Here is a 24,316-nt window from a genome sequence, read left to right as displayed (position 1 = left end):
CTTTGCGGAAGTGGCCCTTCAGCAGGCACCGGAAGCAATTGTCCTTCATGTCCGGCGAGATCTCCCTGGGCGGCGAGGGGCGATGGTCCGGAGATGGATGTCAGACCTGGGGGGACTCCCCATCCAGTCCATGGCGGCGCTTCCAAAGCGTCCTCTTCGACGGCACCGTTTGCTCCCACGGCATCAGACGCCGACACGACTCTCCCAACGGGCGTGACCCGGAAGCCACCTCCATCGCGGCCCGGCCGTTCGACGCCTCCGAGACAGAGGAGAGGCCGAGCCACGAGACCACCGGCTGCTCATCTAGTGGGCGGGAGGAGGAAGAGACCGACAGCGAGCTACGCGCCATGCCACCGGACGCACGGAGAGGGAGCAGGGAGGTGGACGCCGCTGCCGGAGTGGCAAGCGACGGGAAGGGGTGGACGCCGGTGTCGGAGTGGCGCATGTGAAAAGGGAAACGAAGAAACATTACACCGTTACTCCGTTTTGGCTGTATTAAAAATGCCATATTTCTGGCTTTGGCTTTGGCTTGGCTGTCGCTCGCTCGCTCCCCCAAATTAAAGAGCATCTCCATATTTCTGGCTTTGGCTGTCGCTCGCTCGAAACATTACACCGTTACTCCGTTTATTATGAACTTAATACTCTAGATGCATCTCTAGTGGCGGCTACAGCGAAGGAGGCGGCGGAGTCGTTGGAGTTGGCCATGGCCTGGGCAGCGGTCGACGGGCGGAACGAAAATGAAGCGGTTGAATGGTTAGCGCGCTACCGACCGTTTTACATCTCCTAGAAATGGAGATGCATCTTCAGATGTGTATTTTACATCTTTTGGATATGGAGATGTAATTCTTTATTTAACATTTACATCATCTGCTCGAGGTGGATTTTGGACCTGAAGATGTATAACTTAGTTATTTTTACATTACATCATCATCTAGTACGTATTTAAGATGCTCTACTTTGCGAGATTTTCGGCCGGGAAAAGGGAAACGAAGAAACGAAAAACCGTTGCCAAATCCAAGCGCCGGTAGTCTTGCACTATGTTCGTTTGTTCTTCTATACTACTTGAAGCCCGAAAAACCCCCTTGCACTATTGCCGTCCCGTTTCGCTTTCCCTGCTACCCCTCCCTTCTCCTCGCCCACCCTTTGTTTCTCTCTCTTCCCCTTCGGCCAAGCCATGCCTCCTACTACTACTTCCCCCACCACATCCGCCTCCCCCCTCCACCTCCGCGTCCCCTCTGGCTTCCCCCTCCTCCCGTCCACAAACCCTAACCCTAATCTCGCCGACTCCTCCGCCGTCGCGGCCCGCCCCCACCGCCGTCCTCGCCGCTCCCCGCGTTCGCCTCGGTTCCCGCTCCATCCCCGGAGCGTCCCTCCACGCGCGCGCGCGCGGGGGCACTATCTAGGGTTTCGCTATGGACCCGCGCCGCCCTTCCCCGCGCGGCGGCGCCAACGGCAGCGGGTTCTCCTTCTCCAACCTCTTCAACCTCGAGGTAGTTGCTCGTCTCTTGTTCTCTTTCTTCGCTTGACTGGAGGCCTCTCTGCGTGGCAAGCGCTGCGTTGTGCTAGGGGCGCGGCGTGATCACTGATCGGGGCTGGGGATGGGCTGTGGAGCTCTTTGTCACTGGACTCGGGGATTTCTCTCGGGGTGTGGTGGGCTTGTTTCTTGTTTGTCCAGTTTGCAGGTGCAATTCGGTAGTGGTTTGGGTGGGAGCTGCCGGTTTCGGCTCAGGGTTTAGAGGCTCGCTAGTTGGAACCTAATGCAGGTTATTTGGTGATGGTGTTGCAATCATGCTTACTGGCTGATGCCTTGTGCTACCGTTTCCTGGTTACTGCTGCTATCCTTGTCCGGTTTACCACTTGTCATCTTGTATCATCTCTGCTGCTAATGCCTTTGCCTAGATTGTCTAATATTTCATACAATTAAAGTTTTTTAGTTGCTGGGATCTCCACATGACTCTTGGCTTTAGTTTCTTGCTATACTACCCTTAGAGCTTACAAATTTATCATTTTGGTGATTCCATAGTGGTACTGTTGCTGTCTGCTTTTTTCTGTGTGGATGTAGGTTAACTGAAATATGTATTGCCTTAGGTAGCGATCTAGTGTGGAAAATACAAATAGTGGACATCATCTCTCTTTTTTTTTTTTACGGGGAATCTGCCTTTTGTTTTTGACTTGATGAAGCAGACAACTTGTTTCTGCTCTTGTTTTGTTGAGTTCTGTTGATCTATCATTCTTATTGTTTTTTTACTGGCCATTGTAGCCATTGCTAAACTTTAAAGTCCCTTTACCGGAAGATCTTGATCGATATGGGAATAGTAGCCCAAATGGGAGCGTGAGTAGCCAAGGTAAGCTCAACTCTTCCTTCCTTCATTCACTCTCTTATCTTTATTGGTACATTTCTTTGCGCTCTCTCTCTCTCTCTCTCTCTCTCTCTCTCTCTCTCTGTGGCAAATGGCAATTGTCTAAAATCCATCTTGTTGTATATATGCTTCTGCGTGGATCTTGCTGCTCACCCAACTTTTCCTTTAAGGTCAAGGGTCCTTGTCGGATCAGTACAATGGTGTGAGTGATGCTTCTCATGGGCTGCATCAAAAGCGAAAAAGGCATCTTGGTGTTGCAAGCGATGATGAGGAAGCAGATGCCCACAGTAACCAAATAACCGAGGAGCACTACCGTACAATGCTGAGTGAACATGTTCAAAAGTACAGAAGGTCAAAGGTTAAGGAGGGTGTTTTTGGTTCTGATCCTCCTCGGGCAGACACCCCCCAAATGATAAAACACAAAAATGGCAATACAAGAGTTATGAAATACAGAAGTGATTTCAAGGATGTTGCAGCATTAGGTGTGTTAGAAACCTCACCTGAGTATAATGGGATGGGATCTATTAGTGCATATGGTGGTTTCAATAAGATTGTAGCTTCACTTGATTCTTCCTATTTGGATATGGGGGATAATGTGAGCTACTTAATTCCAGAGGGTTATGATAAGTTGGCACCTTCCCTTAATCTGCCTGTTTTTTCTGATATACGTGTCGAGGAGCATTTCTTGAATGGCACGCTAGATCTGCGCACCCTGTCAGCAATGCTTGGCACTGACCTTAAGTTTGAGGCTACTAGTCATGGTGGATTAGCCGAACCTCAGCCTCAACATGAATCACTCCAGGAAAGGGTAAAGATCCAGAAATTTGCACTTCAAGTAACTGAGGACCCCTTTGCAATTCCAGAGGGATCAGCTGGGAGGATACGAAGATCTATTATTTCAGAATCTGGCAGTTTGCAGGTTCATTATGTTAAAGTCTTGGAAAAAGGAGATACATATGAGGTTGGTTTCATATGTTAAAATACTTGATTTCATGCTGTTGTATTAGTGTACTTAGCAACAATGTGATGTCATATATGCAGATTATCGAGCGGAGCTTGCCAAAGAAGCAAATAGTGAAAAAGGAACATTCTGAAATTATGAAAGAAGATTTGGCAAGTTTTTTGAAACGCTGGCATATTATTGCTAGAAACATTCCAAAGCATCACAGAAATTTCACTGCTTTGCTGAAGAAACGGCAAATGGATGCTAAACGCTTTTCTGAGAATTGTCAACGGGAGGTATTGCATTTGTCTATTGTGTCACCTTAAAGCATGACACCATTTCAATGTGTTCTAGTTTACATTCTTGCTGAACCATTTGTCATCCGAAGCCTTTACTCATTTCTTGTTTAACTTCCAGGTGAAGCTCAAGGTCAGCAGGTCACTGAAACTGATGAGAAGTGCTCCAGTACGCACAAGGAAGCTTGCTAGGGATATGTTGATATTTTGGAAACGGGTAGACAAGGAACAGGTATTTGTCTCATAAGCTTACAATTGTTTAACTTTGTTGCAATTTTGGCAGTATACAATCTGCCTTTTATTAGGAATGCTTATCTCTTTCACAGTATTGAACTATATGAGTTGATTATACTATATCCATTTCTTACATCCCCTGAGCCATTTCACTATATGAGTGTCGTTATCCCAAATCTGTTAATGTTTTGTGTATTGTCTTGTATTGCCTTCAGTTCAGTTTAGCACATGGTGTTTACTGCCCTTGTGCGCTGTAGAACAAGACAAAATATTACATCACTCATTCTTTGTGCCTGTTTCGCAGTATGAGTTGAGGAAAAAAGAGGAAAGAGATGCAGCTGAAGCTTTGAAGCGAGAAGAGGAACTACGCGAAGCAAAAAGACAGCAGCAGAGGCTCAACTTTCTGCTATCCCAAACTGAGCTCTATAGTCACTTTATGCAGAATAAGGCTGGCGAATCAGCACTGCCTGATGAGGGATCTGCTCCTGAGGTTGATGACGAGGAAGATCCCGAGGAAGCTGAATTAAAAAGAGAGGCTTTTAGAGCTGCTCAGCATGCCGTGTCCCAACAGAAAAGGATGACAAATGCATTTGATAGTGAAATTGTGAGGCTTTGTCAATCTTCGGAGTCTGGTATTCCAACGGACGATTCAGCTACTATGGAGCCTAGCAAGATTGATCTCTTACACCCGTAAGCTATATCTGGAATTTTGTCTTTTTTCATTGCAAACTAGCATTGTAGAACAAAAGAAATTGTATTCTCTAAAGCTGATTGGCTGGGAGTATCTTGTTTTCAGCTCAACAATGCCTGAGCAGTCATCTGTGCAGACCCCTGAGTTGTTTAAAGGTGTATTAAAAGAATATCAGTTAAAGGGCTTGCAGTGGCTGGTCAATTGCTATGAACAGGTAAACTCTTACAGAGCTATTGTATTTCGGTCACTTGTGGTGACTGCCATTATTAGGTTATAACGTCACACTTTGGATTTCTTGCAGGGGTTAAATGGCATTCTTGCCGACGAGATGGGTCTTGGCAAAACTGTGCAGGCTATGGCATTCTTATCCCACTTGGCTGAGGTTTATGAATATATTTTCTTAAATTTTCGTTTAGTTATTTGTTGCCCAACTGCTTTTGGATCTCATTCTGTGTTACTTCTGAACCCAATCTCAGTTGTATCTGAACTTAATTTATCTCTTGCTCTTTTGTTTATTCCTTCTGGAGATGTCATATTATGTTGTAGTTTAATATTGCATGGCAAGCATTTGATATGACATGGGTGTCTCATGCAGGATAAAAACATATGGGGTCCCTTCCTGGTGGTTGCTCCTGCATCTGTTGTGAATAATTGGGCTGAAGAGGTGATCAGGTTCTGCCCTGATCTTAAGATACTCCCATATTGGGGCCCAGAAAGGGTGGTTCTTCGCAAGAACATCAATCCCAAGCGTCTTTATCGGAGGTAGATTCTTATCGAAGCATCGTTATCTTCATTGTCTCTCTTATTACAGGGTCATAAACCAATCATGTGACATTGTTTCTCTCATTTATAGAGATGCTAGCTTCCACATTCTCATCACAAATTATCAGATACTTGTGAATGAAGAGAAGCTTTTGAGACGTGTTAAGTGGCAGTACATGGTATTGGATGAGGCCCAGGCTATAAAAAGTTCAAGCAGGTGATATTTCATGCGTCTTGTAACTCATGCCTATCTTCGTTTGTTTATTCTGTTTTTTTTCCTTATTGCATGGCACTTACTTGACAAATAATCACCATCTTTTTGCTCTATACTGCAGCCAGCGCTGGAAGACTTTGCTGAGCTTTAACTGTAGAAATCGCTTGCTTCTTACTGGGACACCAATTCAGAACAACATGGCTGAGCTATGGGCACTTCTTCATTTCATCATGCCCACTTTGTTTGACAGCCACGAACAGTTTAATGAGTGGTTCTCAAAAGGGTACGGTTTTCCTACAGAAGTTATGTTTTTTTGTCTTAACTTTATTGCTTACGTTTCTTTGGCCTTCCAGGATCGAGGGCCATGCTGAACATGGAGGGACCTTGAATGAACATCAACTTAGTCGACTGGTAAGATAGTCATATATAGTGAATGCCATGGTTTCATGATTATTTTAAGTGATTGCCTATGTCTCGTGCTTGTTTAGAAGACTTTTTAAGTTTTCAAATGGGTAAAGTTTGGTACAGCCTTGCTATTTCTTAAGATTATGACATGTTCTCTATTTCCACAGCATGCTATATTGAAGCCGTTTATGCTCCGCCGTGTTAAGATTGATGTCATAGCAGAAATGACGGAAAAGAAAGAAGAAATTGTGCCCTGCAGATTGAGTTCTCGCCAGCAAATCTTCTATCAAGCCATAAAGAATAAGATCTCTCTTAATGAGTTGCTTGATGGAAGTCGTGGCAATCTAAATGATAAGAAGCTGCTTAGCCTGATGAATATTGTCATGCAGCTACGTAAGGTACAGTTCCGACAATTAAAATTTATTTAGTTTATTTTTTAGGCCCCTACTGAAAATTATGATAGTGTAGGTTTTTCAACTCAATAGGGTTTTCTTGATATTGTTCTCCACGTAATTCTTAGGTCTGCAATCATCCAGAGCTGTTTGAGCGCAATGAGGGAAGCTATTACTTTTATTTTGCGGAGATCCCAAATTCTCTTCTTCCTCCCCCATTTGGGGAGCTGCAAGATATACATTATGCAGGCAAGAGGAATCCTATAGTGTTTGAGGTACGATCGTTCAATAACAGTTTCTATTGTTGATCATATGGTTTACAATACATTTCTTCTTGAGCACAGACAGTCAAACACTACTAATTATTATTTCTTTCTCAATTTCCACAGATTCCGAAGTTAGTTTATGAAGGAATCATCTGTAACACAGAAATACCCGTCGATGGTTGTGGATTCCGGAATGGATATATCAACAGGCTGTTCAATATTTTTTTGCCAAGCAATATCCATAATTCGGCAGTTCCAGAATCAACTTCACGAACCACATCTGTTCTGCCATCTGGTGCATTTGGCTTTACACGATTAACGAATCTGTCCCCAGTTGAAGCTTCCTTCCTGGCCACGTCTTCATTATTTGAGAGACTAGTGTTTTCAGCGACACGTTGCAAGATGGAGTATGTTGATGAAATCGTGGATCTATTCCTTGATTCAGAAGGTTCTGATCTCCAGCTCAGTCAGTATGATGCCACAAAAGTCCGGGCTGTTACTAGATTATTGCTTTCACCTAAAAGGGCAGACTCCAGTTTGCTCAGAACAAAATTTGAAATAGGCCTGAGCGATAACCCGTGTGAAGCACTAGTGCTTTCTCACCATGATAGGCTTGTCTCGAACATACGGCTTCTTCGTTCAACATATGGTTTTATCCCACCAGCTAGAGCACCGCCGGTAAGCCTATCTCTTTCATCTGTGCTGACGCTGGTTTTTGCACTTCTTTCCGCGTCAGGGCATCTGTTCAGTAATCTTAGCTTTAGTGTTAAAATTCTGGAACTTCTATATAGTGGAGATGTTTTTTGGTTATGCATGTTAGCCACTTATAACCATGGTCGTGTTGGTTAACCCTCTCCTTTCCCCTTTCCTCTTCTTCCAGATAAATGTCTGTTGTTCAGATCGGAATTTTGCATACAAGTTAACAGATGAGATGCATGATCCCTGGATCAAGAAGCTGTTTCTGGGATTTGCTCGCATTTCCGAGTTTAATGGTCCTAGAATACCGAATGGTCATAATACTTTGATACAGGAAGTATGTACTGATTTGCCCATCCCTGAACCGATGCTACAGTTACCGTACAGGATATTCGGGTCATCTCCGCCTATGAGTAATTTTGATCCAGCTAAAATGCTCACGGTAAGTTTGTAACTTTTGCTTGTGCATATAATGCTAGAAATTGTCTGTTTAGGTTTGTAGCTTTGGCTGCACAATATCATTCTCTTTTTACAGTTACGATTTTAAATCAGTTTTTAGCTACTTAGCTTCATGAACTGCTTAACTACTTGTACAATTTTTCCGAAAATTTCGCATAGATCATTATGAAAAGTTGGTGTAATGTTGTTTTTATTGCACATATTTATGACCCCTTATTAACTGTCATGAAATGCTTGATGACAGGATTCTGGGAAGCTCCACACGTTAGATAAACTACTGCGGCAACTCCGAGCTGAAAATCACCGTGTGCTCCTATTTGCTCAGATGACTAAAATGTTGGACATCCTTGAGGTACTATAGAAAAATGTTCAGATCTTTCTTGCAATAATAGTTACTCCCTCCGGACAGGTATGCAGGCTGCTCTAGTATTTTGAGTAAAAACTTTGACCACCGATTTAACTAAGAAAATATGGGTTATATACCCCTAAAATTGTACCATTGGATTTGCTTCTGAAAGATGTTTCCAACGGTGTACTTTTTTTTGGAACATACCTCATATTTTCCTTGTTATAAAATGGTGGTCAAGTTTGACTCAGAAAACTAGGGGGCCATCCGGCCCTGTATACTGGCCCCGGAGGTAGTAAATTCACAATTTTAATTTTCCGTTCTTTAGAATATACACCCTCTGTTTCTAAATGTAAGATGTTTTAGCAGTTCAATTTAAACTGCCAAAACGTCTTATATTTTAGAACAGTGGTAGTACTAGATAGATAGATCAGACACATGGGAAAATGTTATTGAAATTTGTTTAGCTGAAAGTTTGTGCCATCACAGTTATCTTCATTTCGTAGATTTGTGCTGATTTTCTATAGTGAGATATCTTTAGTGAAGTGTTTATATTATGTTGGATACTTTGGTTCCACTAAAACCACTATATTTCCCAGTTATGCATGGGATTTGTTAAAACAATATTATTATTATTATTATTTTAACAAATCTCAGATCTATAACTTCAAATCAGAAATCACAAAACTACCACCGTACTGTTGCTAGCGGCACTGAAAAGAGATCTATCGTTGCCAGCCGCAACGAAGAGAGCTGGTCGCTGCCGGCGGCAACGAAGAGCTGCTGTTAGTTGCTGCTTGCAACAACAGCTGCACGTGCCAGACTCACGTATTGACCGCATCGATCCAGCTGCTTGCTGAGAATCGGTGCACAAGCTTGAATGCTTTAGTAAGTATATGTGCATGTGTTGCTCTGAATCCATGCTTGCTTGTATGTGCACATCGGTGAAGGTAGTATGTTTGTTGCTTGTACGAGCATCGGTGAACAAGCTTTAGTACGTACTCGTGCGTGTGATCTATTATGAAAGCAACTTATCTCTATTGAAGGCCCAAGGGGCATATATATGTATATATATTACACAAAACTTGAGATGCAAGGAAAGGAAACATAGTATAATAAGGACTCCTAGACCAATACTAATACTTCCTAACCCCCCCCCCCCCCCCCCCCCCCGGTCAAACGCAGAGCGTATGCAATGGCATTGCATTTGAAGGAGTGTAATACTAGAAAAAAATGGTAATCCAAATCTCCGCGTCTTGAGAGTGTCGCCATAGCATGAAGAGTCTTCAAGACCTGTCAAGTCAAGCCGGGGATAACGAAGAGATGGCACATCACAGGAAGACACCGCATCAGTAGAAGATACAAGATAAAAGTAGATGTAGGGAGTCATAGCATGCAAGCAGCAGGGGGAGCAACACGTAAGTAGCAGCAGTAGCCAGGAAAACTAGCAGAGGAAGAGTCACGCACAGGGCAAGCTGGCAGCCGCGTGTCATGCCCCTTGTTGGCAGAAGGCAGCAGGCTTGTTCTGCGCGTCTTGGCAGAAGGCTGCCGGCGGCCCGATCTGGCCGAGGCATTGACAATGGGCGAAGAGATCTATCGAGAAGAGAACCATCGTTAGAACACTGAAAATAATTGATCTTACGAGACTGACAAAAAAATAAAATCAATCGTGAGGACGAGTAGCTGCGTCCGGAGACCTAAACCTAGGCTCTAATACCATGTTATGAAAGCAACTTATCTCTATTGAAGGTCCAAGGGGCATATATATATTACACAAGACTTGAGATGCAAGAAAAGGAAACATAGTATAAAGACTCCTAGACCAATTCTAATACTTCCTAACATGATCCACGGCCAAGACCGCTGGTTCAGCCCGAGCGTGCCCAAGCCTGACATCCACGGTGGAAATCATCGGTTCAGCCCGAGAACCCCGACATCCACAACCGAAATCTTCGATTTAGCTTGAGCCTGACCAACCCTGACATCCATTGCCGAAATCACGGGTTCAGCCTGCCCAACCCCCATGTGCTGGAGCTCAACTTACGTTCATGCTATCCGTGGACATGAACCTGATGTTGCCACGGATCATGGTGCACGCGGCCAAGTGCAAAAATAGGACAAGGGATAATGTTTAGGTGGCTGGCTACATCCAGATGTGTAGATGAGTGCAAGTGATTGGAAATTTCTCATTGAGTGCGATGCAGGATTGCGGCAGTCGGTGTAGATTGAACGGTGAAATTCGTCCTCCACAATGCATGATTCGAGCCCTTCATCTGGATGGATTCTCCTCGTCAATACTGTCCTGATGGCGTGAAGATTCGGCCAAGGGAGCTCCGGGGTGTCACGATGTTCAGTGCGTTGATGTTGCGATCTTTTTGTTGCCCCTCCAAACGAGCAGCCACTTTTCGTTATGAACAACCACGACCAGCTCTTTTCTTTGCCGCTAGCAAGGATAGGGTGATAGTTTTGCAATTTCTTATTTTGGAGTTATAGATCTGAGATTTGCTAAAATAATAATAATATTCTTAAAGAAACTTTGTTATGCATGCACATCTAAAAATATCACTGTGGATTTGAGCTTACATAGTTGACTAACAGGATACAAAATGTTGAGTACCGTGTTTCAGAAACTTTAGGAGCATCCTAGGTTTCCATTATTCTTTGACTGGCCTTGTGAACTTTGTGAAGGAACTGAAATGAACAAGGAAGTGTGTGCCTTACTATCATATGGAGCTGTATCTATGAACTACTCATTCAAAAGATCTTGTTGAGTTTATGATCGTAAATTTGAACCCTTCTCTAACTTTGCGTGTCATGCCCTGCTATTTTCAGGACTACATGAATTTCAGGAAATTCAAGTATTTCAGACTGGACGGGTCTTCTGCAATTTCTGATCGTCGTGACATGGTCCGGAATTTCCAGAACAGGTAAGGCATTAGTGGATACTGTATAGGGCGTAACTACTGCACTGAGATGATAACGCTCCTCAAACATTACCTCAGCTGAGTTTTGTCGTCTGCAGGAATGATATATTTGTCTTCTTGCTAAGTACAAGAGCTGGGGGACTAGGAATTAATTTGACTGCTGCTGACACGGTTATATTTTACGAAATTGACTGGAATCCGACACAAGACCAGCAGGCAATGGATAGAACACACAGACTTGGTCAGACGAAGGAGGTAAGTTAAACCTCAATGTATACATACTTTGCAACCTGTTGCAACTTTAGCACCATATTGTTTGTAAATATGTGCATTTATGACAGTCTTGTTGAAGATTTTCATACTAGAACTACTGTTTGTAAAACATGTGCATTCTTTGTTATACAAAGATTCTCGGACTAAATCTGCCAATCTTGTCCAAGATTTTCGTACTAAAATTGCCGATCCTGTTGACTCTGTCCCTGGTATTCCTTGGGTAGGAATGTTGTAATCTAATGCCTAAATCTAGATTCATTGTCTCTAGTCTAGATTGACTGTCTTTATCTGGCCGGTAACTATTCAACGTTATGGCAAGTAAAGATTCGTTTGTAAATGGGTCTGAATGTTTACGAGAGAAGATGATTTGTTATTATTGTGTTGTTACTGATTCATCCATAGGCCGCCATCATGAGGTTCTACATCCTGTATGGGATGTATTCATTATTTGAATGGACTCGTATTATGAGAATCATTACTGCATAATTGACAATATTGACAGGGGTGGCTCTGTTTCTTGTTATATAGGTTATGCTGCTATTGCTGCTGTCATTAATGTCATTTTTTTTGGGTTGAGTGACAACGCAGCTAAAGTTACAAACATGGTCTGTAACCCTTTTTCTTATACCAGGCTGGACAAGCTTGAGACTAGCCAATCTTTCATCTTTCATGGTTTCTGGCCAACTGTTAACTTGTATTTAGTCTTTTGGACTTTTAAAACCTTGTTTGATCACTAATTTCAGTGTTTGTAAGAAAAGCACTGAAGTTCAGCTCATATCTGTTAACTGTTTGGTTTCACCAGCTCAAATAACACTATTCTGTTATCCGAATTTACAAATTCCACCAATATTTATAATTAATAGTTGAGTGGCTCAGTTATATATTATTTCAAACCTGGAATTGTAGGTAACCGTGTATAGACTTATATGCAAAGACACTATTGAGGAGAAAATCTTGCAAAGGGCAAAGCAGAAGAATGCAGTGCAAGAGTTGGTTATGAAAGGGAAACAAGTTCAGGATGATCATCTGATGAGACAAGAGGATGTTGTTTCATTACTTCTTGATGATACACAGATTGCACACAAATTGAAAGAAATATCAATGCAGGTAAATTATTCCCTCATAAGTAGATGATGATTTAGACTTGTTATTTTCTTTGAGGATAGACGACATTTTACAATTTCAGCTGATTCCCGTGTGGGCATTATTTTAAATGTTACTGACTCTTACTCCTGCTTTTCGATACCGTGAGGTGTGTTTGTTGTGCATGCATCATTTGATGTTTAAGTGCATATGTTACATTGTGAACAGACTTGCATTAAAGATGGGCTTTTTACTCGAACACATACTTCTGAAGGAATTAATAGGGCTAGCGTATCAGCTCCTTAATCCGAGTGCCCAAAGAAAGCTATTATGTTATGTAAATATGAACTAAGGGGGTATATCATTTCCATCTTTTTACAGACTGCAATGGAATCTACACGGCCAACTTTTATCTTGAAATGCTACTTGGTCTAATATCTCTACCAAATTTTAATTCCAAAATCAGTTTTAAATTGGAAAATTTTGTTGGTTCTCATTTTCTCTTAACTCATAGGGAAAGGCCATCTCACCATGAACATGATCTCTGCCAGGTTGTTTGGCTGTGAGTTTACTGATATGTCTTGTGTTAGCGATTCTGCTGATTATGAATTAATTTTATGGAGAAACTATACAGTGCCTTGTTTCTAGCAAGCATCGGGTAATTGGTACAGACGGGGGTTGAAAAACCTTAGGCTTTCGTAATTCGGACCTTTGTCAGCAACCACTTTGCTCAAACCAAAACATTTTCTAAGAATTGTTGAGTTCATTTTGAGTGTTTACAGATGATTTTGAGTTAGTGGTAAAAGTCTGGCAAGAATATTCCTCATCTGCACAGTCACCCTTTTAGGCAAAGGATCGACTAAAGAAGAGGCGAGCAAAGGCCATCAAGGTTGACAAAGAAGGAGATTTGAAGCTTGAAGACTTGGATGATCCAACTGAAGAACCTGTAGAACAAGATAATACAACCAGCAAAAAGGTACACAGAGAAACGTTTCTGAGTTATTGAGTGATGAGGAACACTAGATGAGGAAAAAAAATCGTATGTCAGATTTGTTTGGTTACTTCTAGATGCTTCTACTCTAGTGTAGTATTTCTGTTCTACCCTACCTACTGTTTTCTAGAGTCTTCTACTTGTGAGTAGCTATGAGTAGAATGGTGAAACTTAAATAATGTTTGATAGAGTATTCCAGCTATAAGTAGAAGTATGTGAAGGCTTCCCAAAGCCCTATAAATAGAGGTCCTCGCCTCTACTTTGTACCCAGACTATGTACCCCACTACCTATTATAGAACTTGGTGTTCTTATCTAAGATCTAGGAGTTCTGGATTGAACTCCTGCTGCCATATTGGCTTACATTCGCCTCTAGAGCGATATCTACCGCATCACGTTGAAGTTGTTCCTTCAACACGTGCTGTACACATTGTAGCAGCAAGGTGGAGTTGCTCCTCCACAACCTTGTGCTGCTTCATCGACTCACTTCTTTCTTTTTGATAGGATAGATCACACCCTCGGTTGGGGCTTTGAAGTTCTTTTTCTGTATTTTCTTAGGAATTCATATCACCCTGTGTGTATACAAACAAAAAATCATTGAGGTGTTACTTAGTATGCAAGCTTAAAATTCCAATTGAAGCGGATATAAAAGAACAAGTGATGCAGTATCTTTGCCTGCACCAGTCCTTATCCTGCTTGATGCTATTTTGAATAAGTTGCCTTGCAATGTGCTGTATTGGAGAAACTTATATTACATCATATTGCAACAATTGTAATAGGTAGCTGTGAAATAATAGATAATGATAATGTGCACTAACCAATTATTATATATTAGTCCCCATGTTGTTTCCTTGAGGCTTTGTTAGATTCACCTAACTTTCTCAACCTTGCTATGTGTGGGCTTCATTTGTTTAATTAACTACTAATTTATTTCCAGAAAAAGGGCTTGCACAAGAAACCTCCAAAGTCACAGGATAATAATGGTGCGGATGGCGATGTTCCCAAGAGTGGTCCTGTCGAAGACGAGGAGCATATTGCTTCTCTGAGGCCTAAAAGATCAAAGAGACTAGTGAGGAGCACGGGTGAGGATAAGGAATCCGTTGCTGCTTGTGATGTTGAGAAACCTGCAGATGCAGCTGAAAACAATGACAACAATGATGCAGAAGAGTTGCAATATCCTTCAGCCTAGTGGACCTACTGGGTTGACCTGATGAGAACATAAGATGCGAATGGCAAGACTCTAATTTTTGGTGTCGAGTAGGAGCATCAAAGATGGCACCCAGAGGAGGAGCTCTGGATCTGCTTAAGGTGTTACGCAGTTCAATAAGTACTTTAACTGTGCTGTGCAGCTTCTTTTCAGAAACCTGGGACTGCAACTTGGGTGCAGTTGCAGTGAGCTGAGCCCAATGATGGCTGTTATTGCCAGCCCTTATCCCTGCTGTTGGCGATGCTCTAGCCATTTTGTAAATAAGCATTAGCAATGTTCCGTCACATATAGGAATAATTTTGCTGTGTAAAGAGAGTAGTGATGTAGAGTTTTGTTAGGCTAAAAGTGAACATGGCAGGAAATATCTGCTGTGCTTCTGAGTTGGAAACATATATCACTTTATTCAGTCGGTCCAATAGATGTTATGTGTGTCTATTACTCCCTCCGTTTCGAAAATTAACAGTGAGATGCCAGGGGTTTGCCAAATCACTTGTTTGATTGTGTACTAATTAACTTATACGAGCGAAAAATATTACTCCCTCCAATTCATATTACTTTGTCTTGATTTGTCTAGGTATGGATGTATTTAGTGTTAGATAGATCATACTACTCTCTCTGATTCATATTACCTGTTTTAGATTTGTCTAATGTACCAAGTGTTAGTAATATGGATCAAAGGGAGGAGCACGCTGGGGGAGGAAAAAGATTCACCTAACATTTTTACAAGCTTGCTAAAGGAATTAAGCCCTGCAGTGTTCAAAGTCCAGCGTTGATAGCTTAGAGCATCTCCAGCCGCACCCCCAACAAGACCCCAAGGTGTCTTTTCAAGACCCCAAGGTGTCTTTTCTTTTTCCGCCGTCATGCCCTCTGACACTGAATTCCGTCGATTCGGGCCATGTTTTGGTCTGGTGATTCCAGGCCGAACCCAACGCATTGGGGGACACTTGGGGACTACGGCGGAAGGAAAAGTGGCGCGTGGACCACCACTATATCGGCCCCACCCCTCTGCCCACAATTGCTAGAAAGGCCATTCCCCCGCCGAAAAGAGAGGGTTTCGTCGCGACAGCCTTTTCAGGACTCTGACAACGCAAGCGAGGATATCGGAGGATACCTGCCCAACATGCCTACGAGGTGTTCGGCGATGGACTCCAACGACGACGAGGTGTTCGTGGAGGAAGCCGAGGCCGACACCGACGATCATGCTCCTTGTCGCTCTTGCTTGCTTCGTTGAACTATTTAATTTGTATTGATTTCTGTGATGAACTATCTAATAAAAAATATTTTTTGTTGAATTTGTGCCGAAGTGTGCTGAATCAAAGTTGGAACTCGGCAGTTGTGGAGCGAACTTGGGGGGCGGCTGGGAACCGGAGGGCCCCATGCCGCGCTATTTTCTGTCTAAAAACGCCCGCGCGCGGGGGGGGGGGGGGGGGGGGGGGGGGGGCGAACGGCTGGAGATGCACTTATGCACACTGGCTATGGAGGGAGGGTTAAAAAACGGCAGGCGGCCAACAGCACACAACATTGTCAAGAATTCTGCAACTCTTCAAACAAGCAAACGATGATACGACTTGTATTACAAACATTCAGCGCATATATGAGTAAATTGATACTTCAGTTGGTCATACACAATCAAAATCGCAACTCAGTCTTCAAAACAAACCGGAGACTCAGGACAGAGATCTTTAAGAAAACTCCATACAGGAATACGTTATCCTTCTCATATCAAAAATATTATTCGGAAAAGGCGGTGCTCGAAATTGAACATGGCGCACAACCCCAGAAACATACAGCATGCAGAGGAATTGTTTCTCATCTGAACACGAGCTTCATGGCGGTAAAGACTTGAACAAGTGGAGGACCAAGCCCTTTGCTCATTTGGCTTTGGGGTGCGAGGCGATGAAGTCCACTGCAGCTTTAATGGAGTCAATTTTGTCAGCTTCATTGTCAGGTATCTCAAAGCCAAATTCCTCTTCCAAGGACATAACAACCTCTACTGCATCCAAACTGTCCAGGCCAAGATCATCCTTGAAGTGGGCATCTGCTTTCACCTATAGGACAATGCAAAGAAACCAATTAATGATTTCAAACGCTACAAAACTCATCACAAGGAGCTAAAACCACTCCGCAATTCAGTCCACCCAACGAAAGCAAAACAGAAACAAATCACCATGCCCAAACGCTGAATCTGCAGCATTTTACCTCTGCTCTGCTGTAAACTGCAGTAGCACAATTGTGCAGGCCAAAGACTCAGAATGCAAGCAAATGCAAGCTAGCTAGTGCAGGCTTTCTTCTGAAAATTAGATGGTTCACAGCACGGAAAATTGGGATGCTATGAATGGTTTTCTGTTCGCACCATTTTTTGCTAATTTACTATGTGTAGCGAAACATATTATTCGTTTGAAATCCAATCACTTCACATGACCTACTTCGACTTAGGTCACAGAGAACACCAGCTACCATGTATAACCAATCTTTGCACAAAAGATAAGCTACCGTGCATAAAAAAACGAAAATGCTATTGTGCTGACGTTCCCTGGGAGGTCATGGCAAAACAATTTTTTTTCATGGCAATTCATGTTGTCGCGAGGATGGCAAATTTCTTCAGCAAGCACGCCCTATGCGTGACTAACTAGTGTTTTGTACAACTCAAGTGAAAATAGGAGGCGCAGTGAGCAATTAACTCTAAACAGTAATCACCAGATTTCTAAAAGATGTTCTGGATCTGGAAATCAGCTGATCAGTTACCAAATACTAGTGAGCTAAAGCAGAAAGATTGCCCATGCGAATCAACATAAGCATAGTGTTGACAAGAACACACTAATAAAAAGGCACACACGTTATGTCATCGAACTGACAATCTAAAACCACTCATGAATGATTCCTCGGGCATTCTGGCTTCGCAAAGCTCCGCCAGTGGTTCCTCCCCGTATCAAATCCATACAAACTCGGATGCATACACATGCCGCAAATATATATACAATAATTAAAGTGACTAAGCTAGAGCTCCTCCTGAGCATCCAGTATTGGGCGTTGGCTCTCCCTGTGTTGACACGTGTACAAGTTTGATTTTTCTGTTTTTGATTATTTGTTACTGCTTTTGGAATTTACTGCTGAAGGTCTTCGTTTTCCACGTGTTCGGTGTTCTCCGGAAGGACCCCGACTCTTCGTTGAAAATATCCAGTCTTTCCTTCTAGGCTCTCCCCTCCTCCTACATATGTTTCCTCTCAATCTCTACCACCGCATGTGAAAAATCCTCCTCCATTGTCGCATCCATCCCTCGCGCGCCTGCCACCACTGTTCCCTGCCACCATCTGCCGCCGGCTGGTTAGCGGCGGCTCTCCACGCCCATGGCCTCTGTTCTCTTGAAGCCAGCGGCAGCGCTGTGTCCGCATCATCCGCGATCTTCCTTGGCGAGCGACGTCCGCCTCCAGTTTGCCCCTTCCTCCCGGTGTACCAAGCCGCACATCGACGCGCCCATGTCCGCACACGTTGTGCGTGCTCTGGCCCATGTTCTACCCAGGGGTGCCTCCTCCTGCTCTGGAGTAGGCTGCTGCCACGTTCCCTCCACATGGTTGCATCCGTGCACTCGGAGGCGATGACTCTGTATTTTTTCTCATGCTATGTTGTGGTGAATTTTGATCAATCTTGGCTTACTTGCTGCACAATTTCATATCTGTGAAGTTGTCATGTACTTGGGTTTTTTGGCATGTATGATCTTTTGAAGATGGTCGTTACATGTATAGCAATTTGATTTTGTTTTTCTGTTACTGATTAGTTGATCCATTTAGTTCGGAACCTAAACTAGTTTTCATTAGAAACATTCACAAATTAGTGTGGTTAATAGAAATGGAAAGTTAGAAACACTATACACATAATATATAGTTGATTGTTTGGTTGCAAATCTACCTCATACATATAAATTGATTGGTTTGGCATAATCTTTAAGAAAAAGTAATCCATTGCTGACAGTTTGTTCCAAAATGGATTGTTCTGACTTTGCAATTCTCTATAACTAGAATGGCATGTTTTCTTATGCTAATTTTTCATGTGTTTCTTGCAGGGTCGAGGAGTACTTGACAAAGGTCTGCATCAAGAGATTGGAGTTAGCCACAAGAACTTGAAATTGATTCTAACAAGGCTGATGCACCCTATGGCATGGTGAATGCACCTACACACACCATCCAGGCTATTGAATTCTCTAAAAAGATAACTTGTTGTTCCCAAGAACCTGGTTAAAGTGGTACGTGTAGTCTGCCATAGTGTTTGTATATATATCAGTTATATGAAAATAGACGTGTCGTGATTAGGTAAATACATCAATTGTTTTAGACTCATGCTATCATGCATGTCTCTGTATAGATCACTAGCATAATCTGTCCTAATCATTTCATTGTTGCCATCATCTTTTGTTTGTTCACGAAGATAGACCCCTTTTTGCAAGCTGACCAATACAAATTAATGGTAATAATCATGGTTGATTTACGCTGTTAGATCAAATGTTTGAGAAATTGTTCCCTATATCCAAAAATATTCTGTTTGTTACTACCCCTTTAATATTCAGTGTATTGATTCCCTTCATGTGTGTCCAGATCTATGTCAATTGGAGATTTCACAAGGAATCGGTGAATTTCAGGATCGACTGAGCACGGAGTGACGCAGAGAGGGCAACAAGGCATATGAAGCAACAACAAGCCAGCAAGCTAGCATACACATGAGATATGGGTTTGATTTGTGAGTGATTCGACATGTATTGCCCTTCATATTGTGCAGTGAGTAAGGTACAATTAATTCCTTATGGTAGTTGGGAGCCCAAAGGTAGTTCCGACAACAGACATGAGGTAGGAGACCGATCCCACGGTCTTCCCCACTGCCCAATGTTTCAGATCAATACCTTCATATAGCAGCAATATGAAAATATCTAAACATGCTGTTTCATATATTGGTGCTAGCAAGCGTAGGTATCTGTATTATCAATAGTTGCATCTGTACTTTGTATAATTAGTCAATATTTTCATATTTTGGTTATATCAATATGGTGAATAAAGCATGTTGTTTTATGAAAATTAGATAGCTGCTTTTGCACTTCATATCTAAGGGTGTTGTTCGAATGCTAATAGTTTTACACTTTTACTAACTATATATTTGTTATGACCGGCATATACTACAGCCCAGGCAGTTAGGGGCCTGGCCCAGTTATCTTATCGTTATTAGGGGCTTAGCCCAGTTATCGTATTTGGAGATTATATAAACTCATGTAAGGACTCGTTTGAAGTTAAGCAGAAGCAATCATATTTGCTCGGCTTCCTGAAGGGAGCCAGGAGACCTAACCCTAGCCGCCGCCTCCTGCGCCCTCTCTCTCTCGCGACGGCGCTGGGGTGCCGGCGACCTCGCCTTCCTCCACGCCAAGCCCCCTTCCACCCCTACAACCTACGAGCTAGACCCAGTAGGAACCCAGCTCCTACCAATCTGGTATCAGGTGTCTCAGGTTCGATCATGTCCGCGCCACCGCCCACCCCCTCCGTCCTGCTGCCGATCGCCTCTTCGTCGCCGATGACCACCGCGGCCAACACGCCGTCCCTGACCGGGCCGGTCTCCTGCGCCGCCTGGACGCCACCCGCGCCCGCCCCGCCGTGCTCACCCCGAAGGAGATGACGGCGGCGCTCCGCGACCTGACTCAGGCGGTCCAGGGCATCCGCACCTTCCTCGCGAGGCACTATGGGCTGCAGCCGCCCACCCTCGTCACCACCATCACGGGGCTGCAGCAGCTCCCGTGGAAGCCGCCACCACCGGCGACCTCCGTCGCATCCATCATGCCGCTGCCGCCGCCGCCACCGGTGATCTCGGGGCCGGGCCTTCCGTCGACGGCGCCCGGGGTGCCCATCCAACAGGTCCGTTTTCCCCCGTCGCCATCTCCGCTACCGGCCTGGCTCGCCGGGTCCATCGAGCCACTCTACACGATAACCTCAGGACAGCCGCATGTGCTGTTACCGACGGCGCAGCCCCCGACCGTGCAGTTCGGCGGGTCCTCGGGTGCTGCGGGTCCCTACGATAGTGTGGACGGGCCCCTTTTCCGTGGCAGTACTCTGCAGCCGGCACTCGGCGCGTCGCCCTCGCTGTTCCGCGCGGATGACACATACCCGCCCGTCGTCCACGCCCAGCCACCGCCGAGATTCTCCAAGCTGGAGTTCACGACCTACGACGGCACCGTCGACCCCCTGAATTGGCTCAACCAATGCGACCAATTTTTCAGGGGGCAGCGCACGCTTGCGTCCGACCGCACCTGGATCGCCTCATATCATCTACGAGGCGCCGCCCAGACGTGGTATTACGCCCTCGAGCAGGACGAGGGCGGCATGCCACCATGTGAACGTTTCCGTGATCTGTGCCTCTTGCGCTTCGGTCCGCCTATACGCGGGAGCCGTTTGGCGGAGCTTGGGCGCCTTTTGTTCCTCACCACAGTGCAAAACTTCGCCGACCGCTTCCAGGCACTGTGGCTCGTCAGCGGGCTGAGCTCTTCGTCGGCGGCCTACCGGACCACATCCACGTGGACGTGGAGATGCGCGGGCCACACGACCTCCAGATGGCCATGTACTACGCCCGCGCGTTCGAGCGCTGCGCGGTGGCCATCCAACAGGCATCACCGCCCCGGGCCGCTGGGCCGCCACCCTGGCCGGAAGTTCCCGCGCAAGGTCGGCCTGCTCAGGCTTTCGCGGTGCCCCTCGCCGCGACCGCGGCGCGCCCATTCCGCCGGCTCACCCTGGCCGAGCAACTCGAGCGTCGCCGCCAAGGGCTGTGCTTCAACTGCGACGAGCCCTACGTGCCCGGCCACGTCTGCCCGCGACTCTTCTACCTGGAGGCTGCGGACTACATCGAGGAGGACACCGCCGCCGCCGAGCTCGGCGACCTGCCCACCCCAGTTGACGCGGAGGAGGTGTTTGGCGCCCGTTGATCACCTCGAGGAGTTTCGCAAGCGCTTCCCCGCCTTCCAGCTCGAGGACGAGCTGTTTGTGCAGGCGGGGAGAGATGTTATGACCGGCATATACTACAGCCTAGGCAGTTAGGGGCCTAGCCCAGTAATCTTATCGTTATTAGGGGCTTAGCCCAGTTATCGTATTTGGAGATTATATAAACTCATGTAAGCACTCGTTTGAAGTTAAGCAGAAGCAATCATATTTGCTCGGCTTCCTAAGGGAGCCAGGAGACCTAACCCTAGCCGCCGCCTCCTGCGCCATCTCCCTCTCGCGACGGCGCCCCAGCGTCGGCGACCTCGCCTTCCTCCACGCCAAGCCCCCTTCCACCCCTACAACCTACGAGCTAGACCCAGTAGGAACCCAGCTCCTACCAATATTCCTTTGACATTTCATATAGACCTATCTGAGCCAATATTCTAAGCCTCATACCATTCGATTAATTAGACAATATATTTGTCGTAAGTCGTAATTGTCCTGCTTGATTACTAATTTCAGATTTGTTCTTCCTTACTGTGGGGGGCATATCTATATTCTAAGAAACATTGGTGTACATGGTAGTTATTTCTTGACATGGCTATTATGTCTAGATTTTGGTTCTATGGTACATAACAAATTAGCTTCTTGGTCTACATAACTAACTTGCCGAGGGTTTTGGCTGTGGATGTCGTTTAAGGTGTATGCTGCAATCATTGTGAGCATTGTGTCTACTAACATTGTCAAGAGGGCTTGCTGATTACTGGTTGTTTGAGCCACCAGCGGCCTGAGCTATTCTCTTTTGTGCTACTGGATACTCATTTATCTACAAAGATAGTGCTCGAGAGTAAAGATCTCAGAGATTTTATTTCCCATTGCCTCTGTCTGAGCAGTGAGTAGTCCTCTTCACCTTGGCCAATTCTGTACTGATATAGAGCAAGATCTCTGGACGTATCAACTGAATTACATTCACCTGGATACTCTTCTACCTCGCAGGTGTATCAAATTTTGCACTCTGGCAGTCTTGAAACCCCTCCTACTTTTAAATGGAAAAAGAAAATCTTGCTGTCAAAGCAAGCATCAATTTTTTTTTCTGGCCACAACTAAGACAAATCCAAGAGCACTCTTACTCACGTGTCATGTGTGGTCTTCAGACAATTGGAACAAGGGATCACCTCTGTTTCAATTGGTAGTTTGCAAAGTCGTCCTAATTATGCCTTGGCATTAATCTGGGACATGCTTTTTTTATTGTTTTTGAGGGACTGCTTTTTTGGATAATATTTCAAACTCTTAGGCAAGCGATCAGTAATCTTTTTTTTATGGAGATGATCACTCACTGTTTTTTCCTTGCTATGCTTGCAATAGGAAAACCACCTACTTTTTTCTCCAAAAATAAAGCAAAAACTACGGATGGATGGATCTGTCAGTCACTGATTGGGTTTCTACAACATAAACAAGTGAAATTTGCTGCTTTCATGCAACGGATCTTGTGTGCTCTAAGAAGTTCAAGTTGGAAAAAAATAGAACCATATTGCTTTCTTCTGTGGTAGATGCAGAATGGAAGAGCAGGAGTGAAATTGCAATCAGAAGCTTGGAAAATTCAACAAGATTCTGAGCAGGCATCATCAAACGGTGGAAATCTCTTCTCTCCCAACAAACAAATAAAAACACACGCACGCCCAGCTCGCTCTCAAATCCAGTACCACCTATTCTCTCCTCGGAATAATAAATAATATAGATGTAGGCACGAGTTTCTGCACGGGCGGCGTGCCGCGCATCCGCCTGCTAGTAATACCTATAAGCGGCTAAGCTAGACTGCTTAATACGAGGAGATCTATCTAACCAACAGCGTACAACATTTGAAACAACGCCGATCAATGTTGCTTCCTCCCAACGAAAGAAAATCTAAGGAATGCTAAAGAAAAGGTAACACTGGGCATCCAAGCTGTTGATTTGATCCTACTATGGAACTGGTAGCAAGAAAGAGAGGGCTTGGAGGAGGACCTTGGATGGGTCGTCGATCTTCTGGAAGTTCTTGACGACCTTGATGGTGCGCTCGGTGACCTCGTCCTTGTCCAGGAACGACCCCTTGGCGTCCTCTGACGACATCCACCGCCGCCCCGACAGGGCCCCCTGCAGCGCCGCTGCCGGCCTGAGGGCCACCGACGACGCGGGGGACGCGGCCAAGCGGAGGTGCCGTAGCACCAGGTTCCTCGCCGCCGCCGCCATTTGGGTGGGATGGGTGCTTAGCTCCGGGAGGGGGGCAGAGGGGATCGGAGGAAGCGTGATGCGTTGCGGCGGCGGGGCGACAGTTTTCTGGGCTGGGGTGGAGTGGGGGAAGAGGAGAGCGGCAGGGTTTTAGGCCACTTGGGCTCTAGGTTTGTTCCCGGTGTATCCTACTCTGGGTCGTTGGGCTTTCTTCTTCTTACGACGTGGTTAGAGCAACTCTAGCGACCCGCAAAACGTGTTTGCAGTTTGTGCAAAAATGCTTTTACGGGCCGGCGCGGACGGCCACAGTTACTGACCCCGTATGATGATGGATCCGTAAAAAAAGATATTTCCAGAATATGCTTTTTTACGGGTCGGCTTTGTGGCGTCTGATCTGGCGCAGCTCCTCCCGGCCCGCAAAACTTAATTTTCCAACTTAAATTGATCTAGCATAATGCATTTCTTTGCTTTTGCAACAACATTAGATACAAAAGACATCACCAAATCTTTGCTAGAATAGCAAAACCATGGAAAACAAAAACCAAAAGTATGCATTTCAAAAGATTTCCAACTTCCATAACTGCTCCCACAAGCTGGACTAATATCTTCTCCATGCATTCATTA

The 24,316-nt window shown here is 44.8% G+C and overlaps 2 protein-coding genes across 3 annotated transcripts; one reads left to right on the top strand and one right to left on the bottom strand.

Moving 5' to 3' along the window:
• The first annotated feature begins 1,187 nt into the window (after positions 1-1,187).
• Positions 1,188-14,978, top strand: LOC123097367 (chromatin-remodeling ATPase INO80). 2 transcript variants are annotated; one of them, XM_044519080.1, is made up of 22 exons: positions 1,188-1,490; positions 2,261-2,345; positions 2,531-3,321; positions 3,402-3,599; positions 3,721-3,831; positions 4,138-4,523; positions 4,630-4,738; positions 4,826-4,906; positions 5,120-5,286; positions 5,378-5,503; positions 5,622-5,783; positions 5,854-5,911; positions 6,073-6,303; positions 6,426-6,572; positions 6,687-7,241; positions 7,444-7,701; positions 7,963-8,070; positions 10,897-10,991; positions 11,087-11,243; positions 12,168-12,368; positions 13,192-13,320; positions 14,271-14,978. In XM_044519080.1, the coding sequence occupies exons 1-22, from the start codon at positions 1,413-1,415 to the stop codon at positions 14,520-14,522; spliced, it is 4,485 nt and encodes a 1,494-aa protein (XP_044375015.1). In that variant the 5' UTR covers positions 1,188-1,412; the 3' UTR covers positions 14,523-14,978. The 2 variants fall into 2 exon arrangements, with proteins under 2 accessions (XP_044375015.1, XP_044375016.1); XM_044519081.1 differs by lacking the exon at positions 14,271-14,978 and having other exon boundaries at positions 12,859-13,238.
• Positions 14,979-16,082: 1,104 nt separating this feature from the next.
• LOC123097366 (acyl carrier protein 2, mitochondrial) lies at positions 16,083-23,886 on the bottom strand. Its single transcript, XM_044519079.1, has 2 exons — positions 23,489-23,886; positions 16,083-16,588 (listed from the first exon to the last, which is right to left on the bottom strand). The coding sequence occupies exons 1-2, from the start codon at positions 23,711-23,713 to the stop codon at positions 16,412-16,414; spliced, it is 402 nt and encodes a 133-aa protein (XP_044375014.1). The 5' UTR covers positions 23,714-23,886; the 3' UTR covers positions 16,083-16,411.
• Positions 23,887-24,316: the final 430 nt, after the last annotated feature.

Source organism: Triticum aestivum, chromosome 4D, assembly GCF_018294505.1.
Source record: "Triticum aestivum cultivar Chinese Spring chromosome 4D, IWGSC CS RefSeq v2.1, whole genome shotgun sequence".
Lineage (NCBI taxonomy): Eukaryota > Viridiplantae > Streptophyta > Magnoliopsida > Poales > Poaceae > Triticum > Triticum aestivum.
Note: the sequence above shows the minus strand (reverse complement) of the source record. Positions and strands in the feature narration are given on the sequence as shown.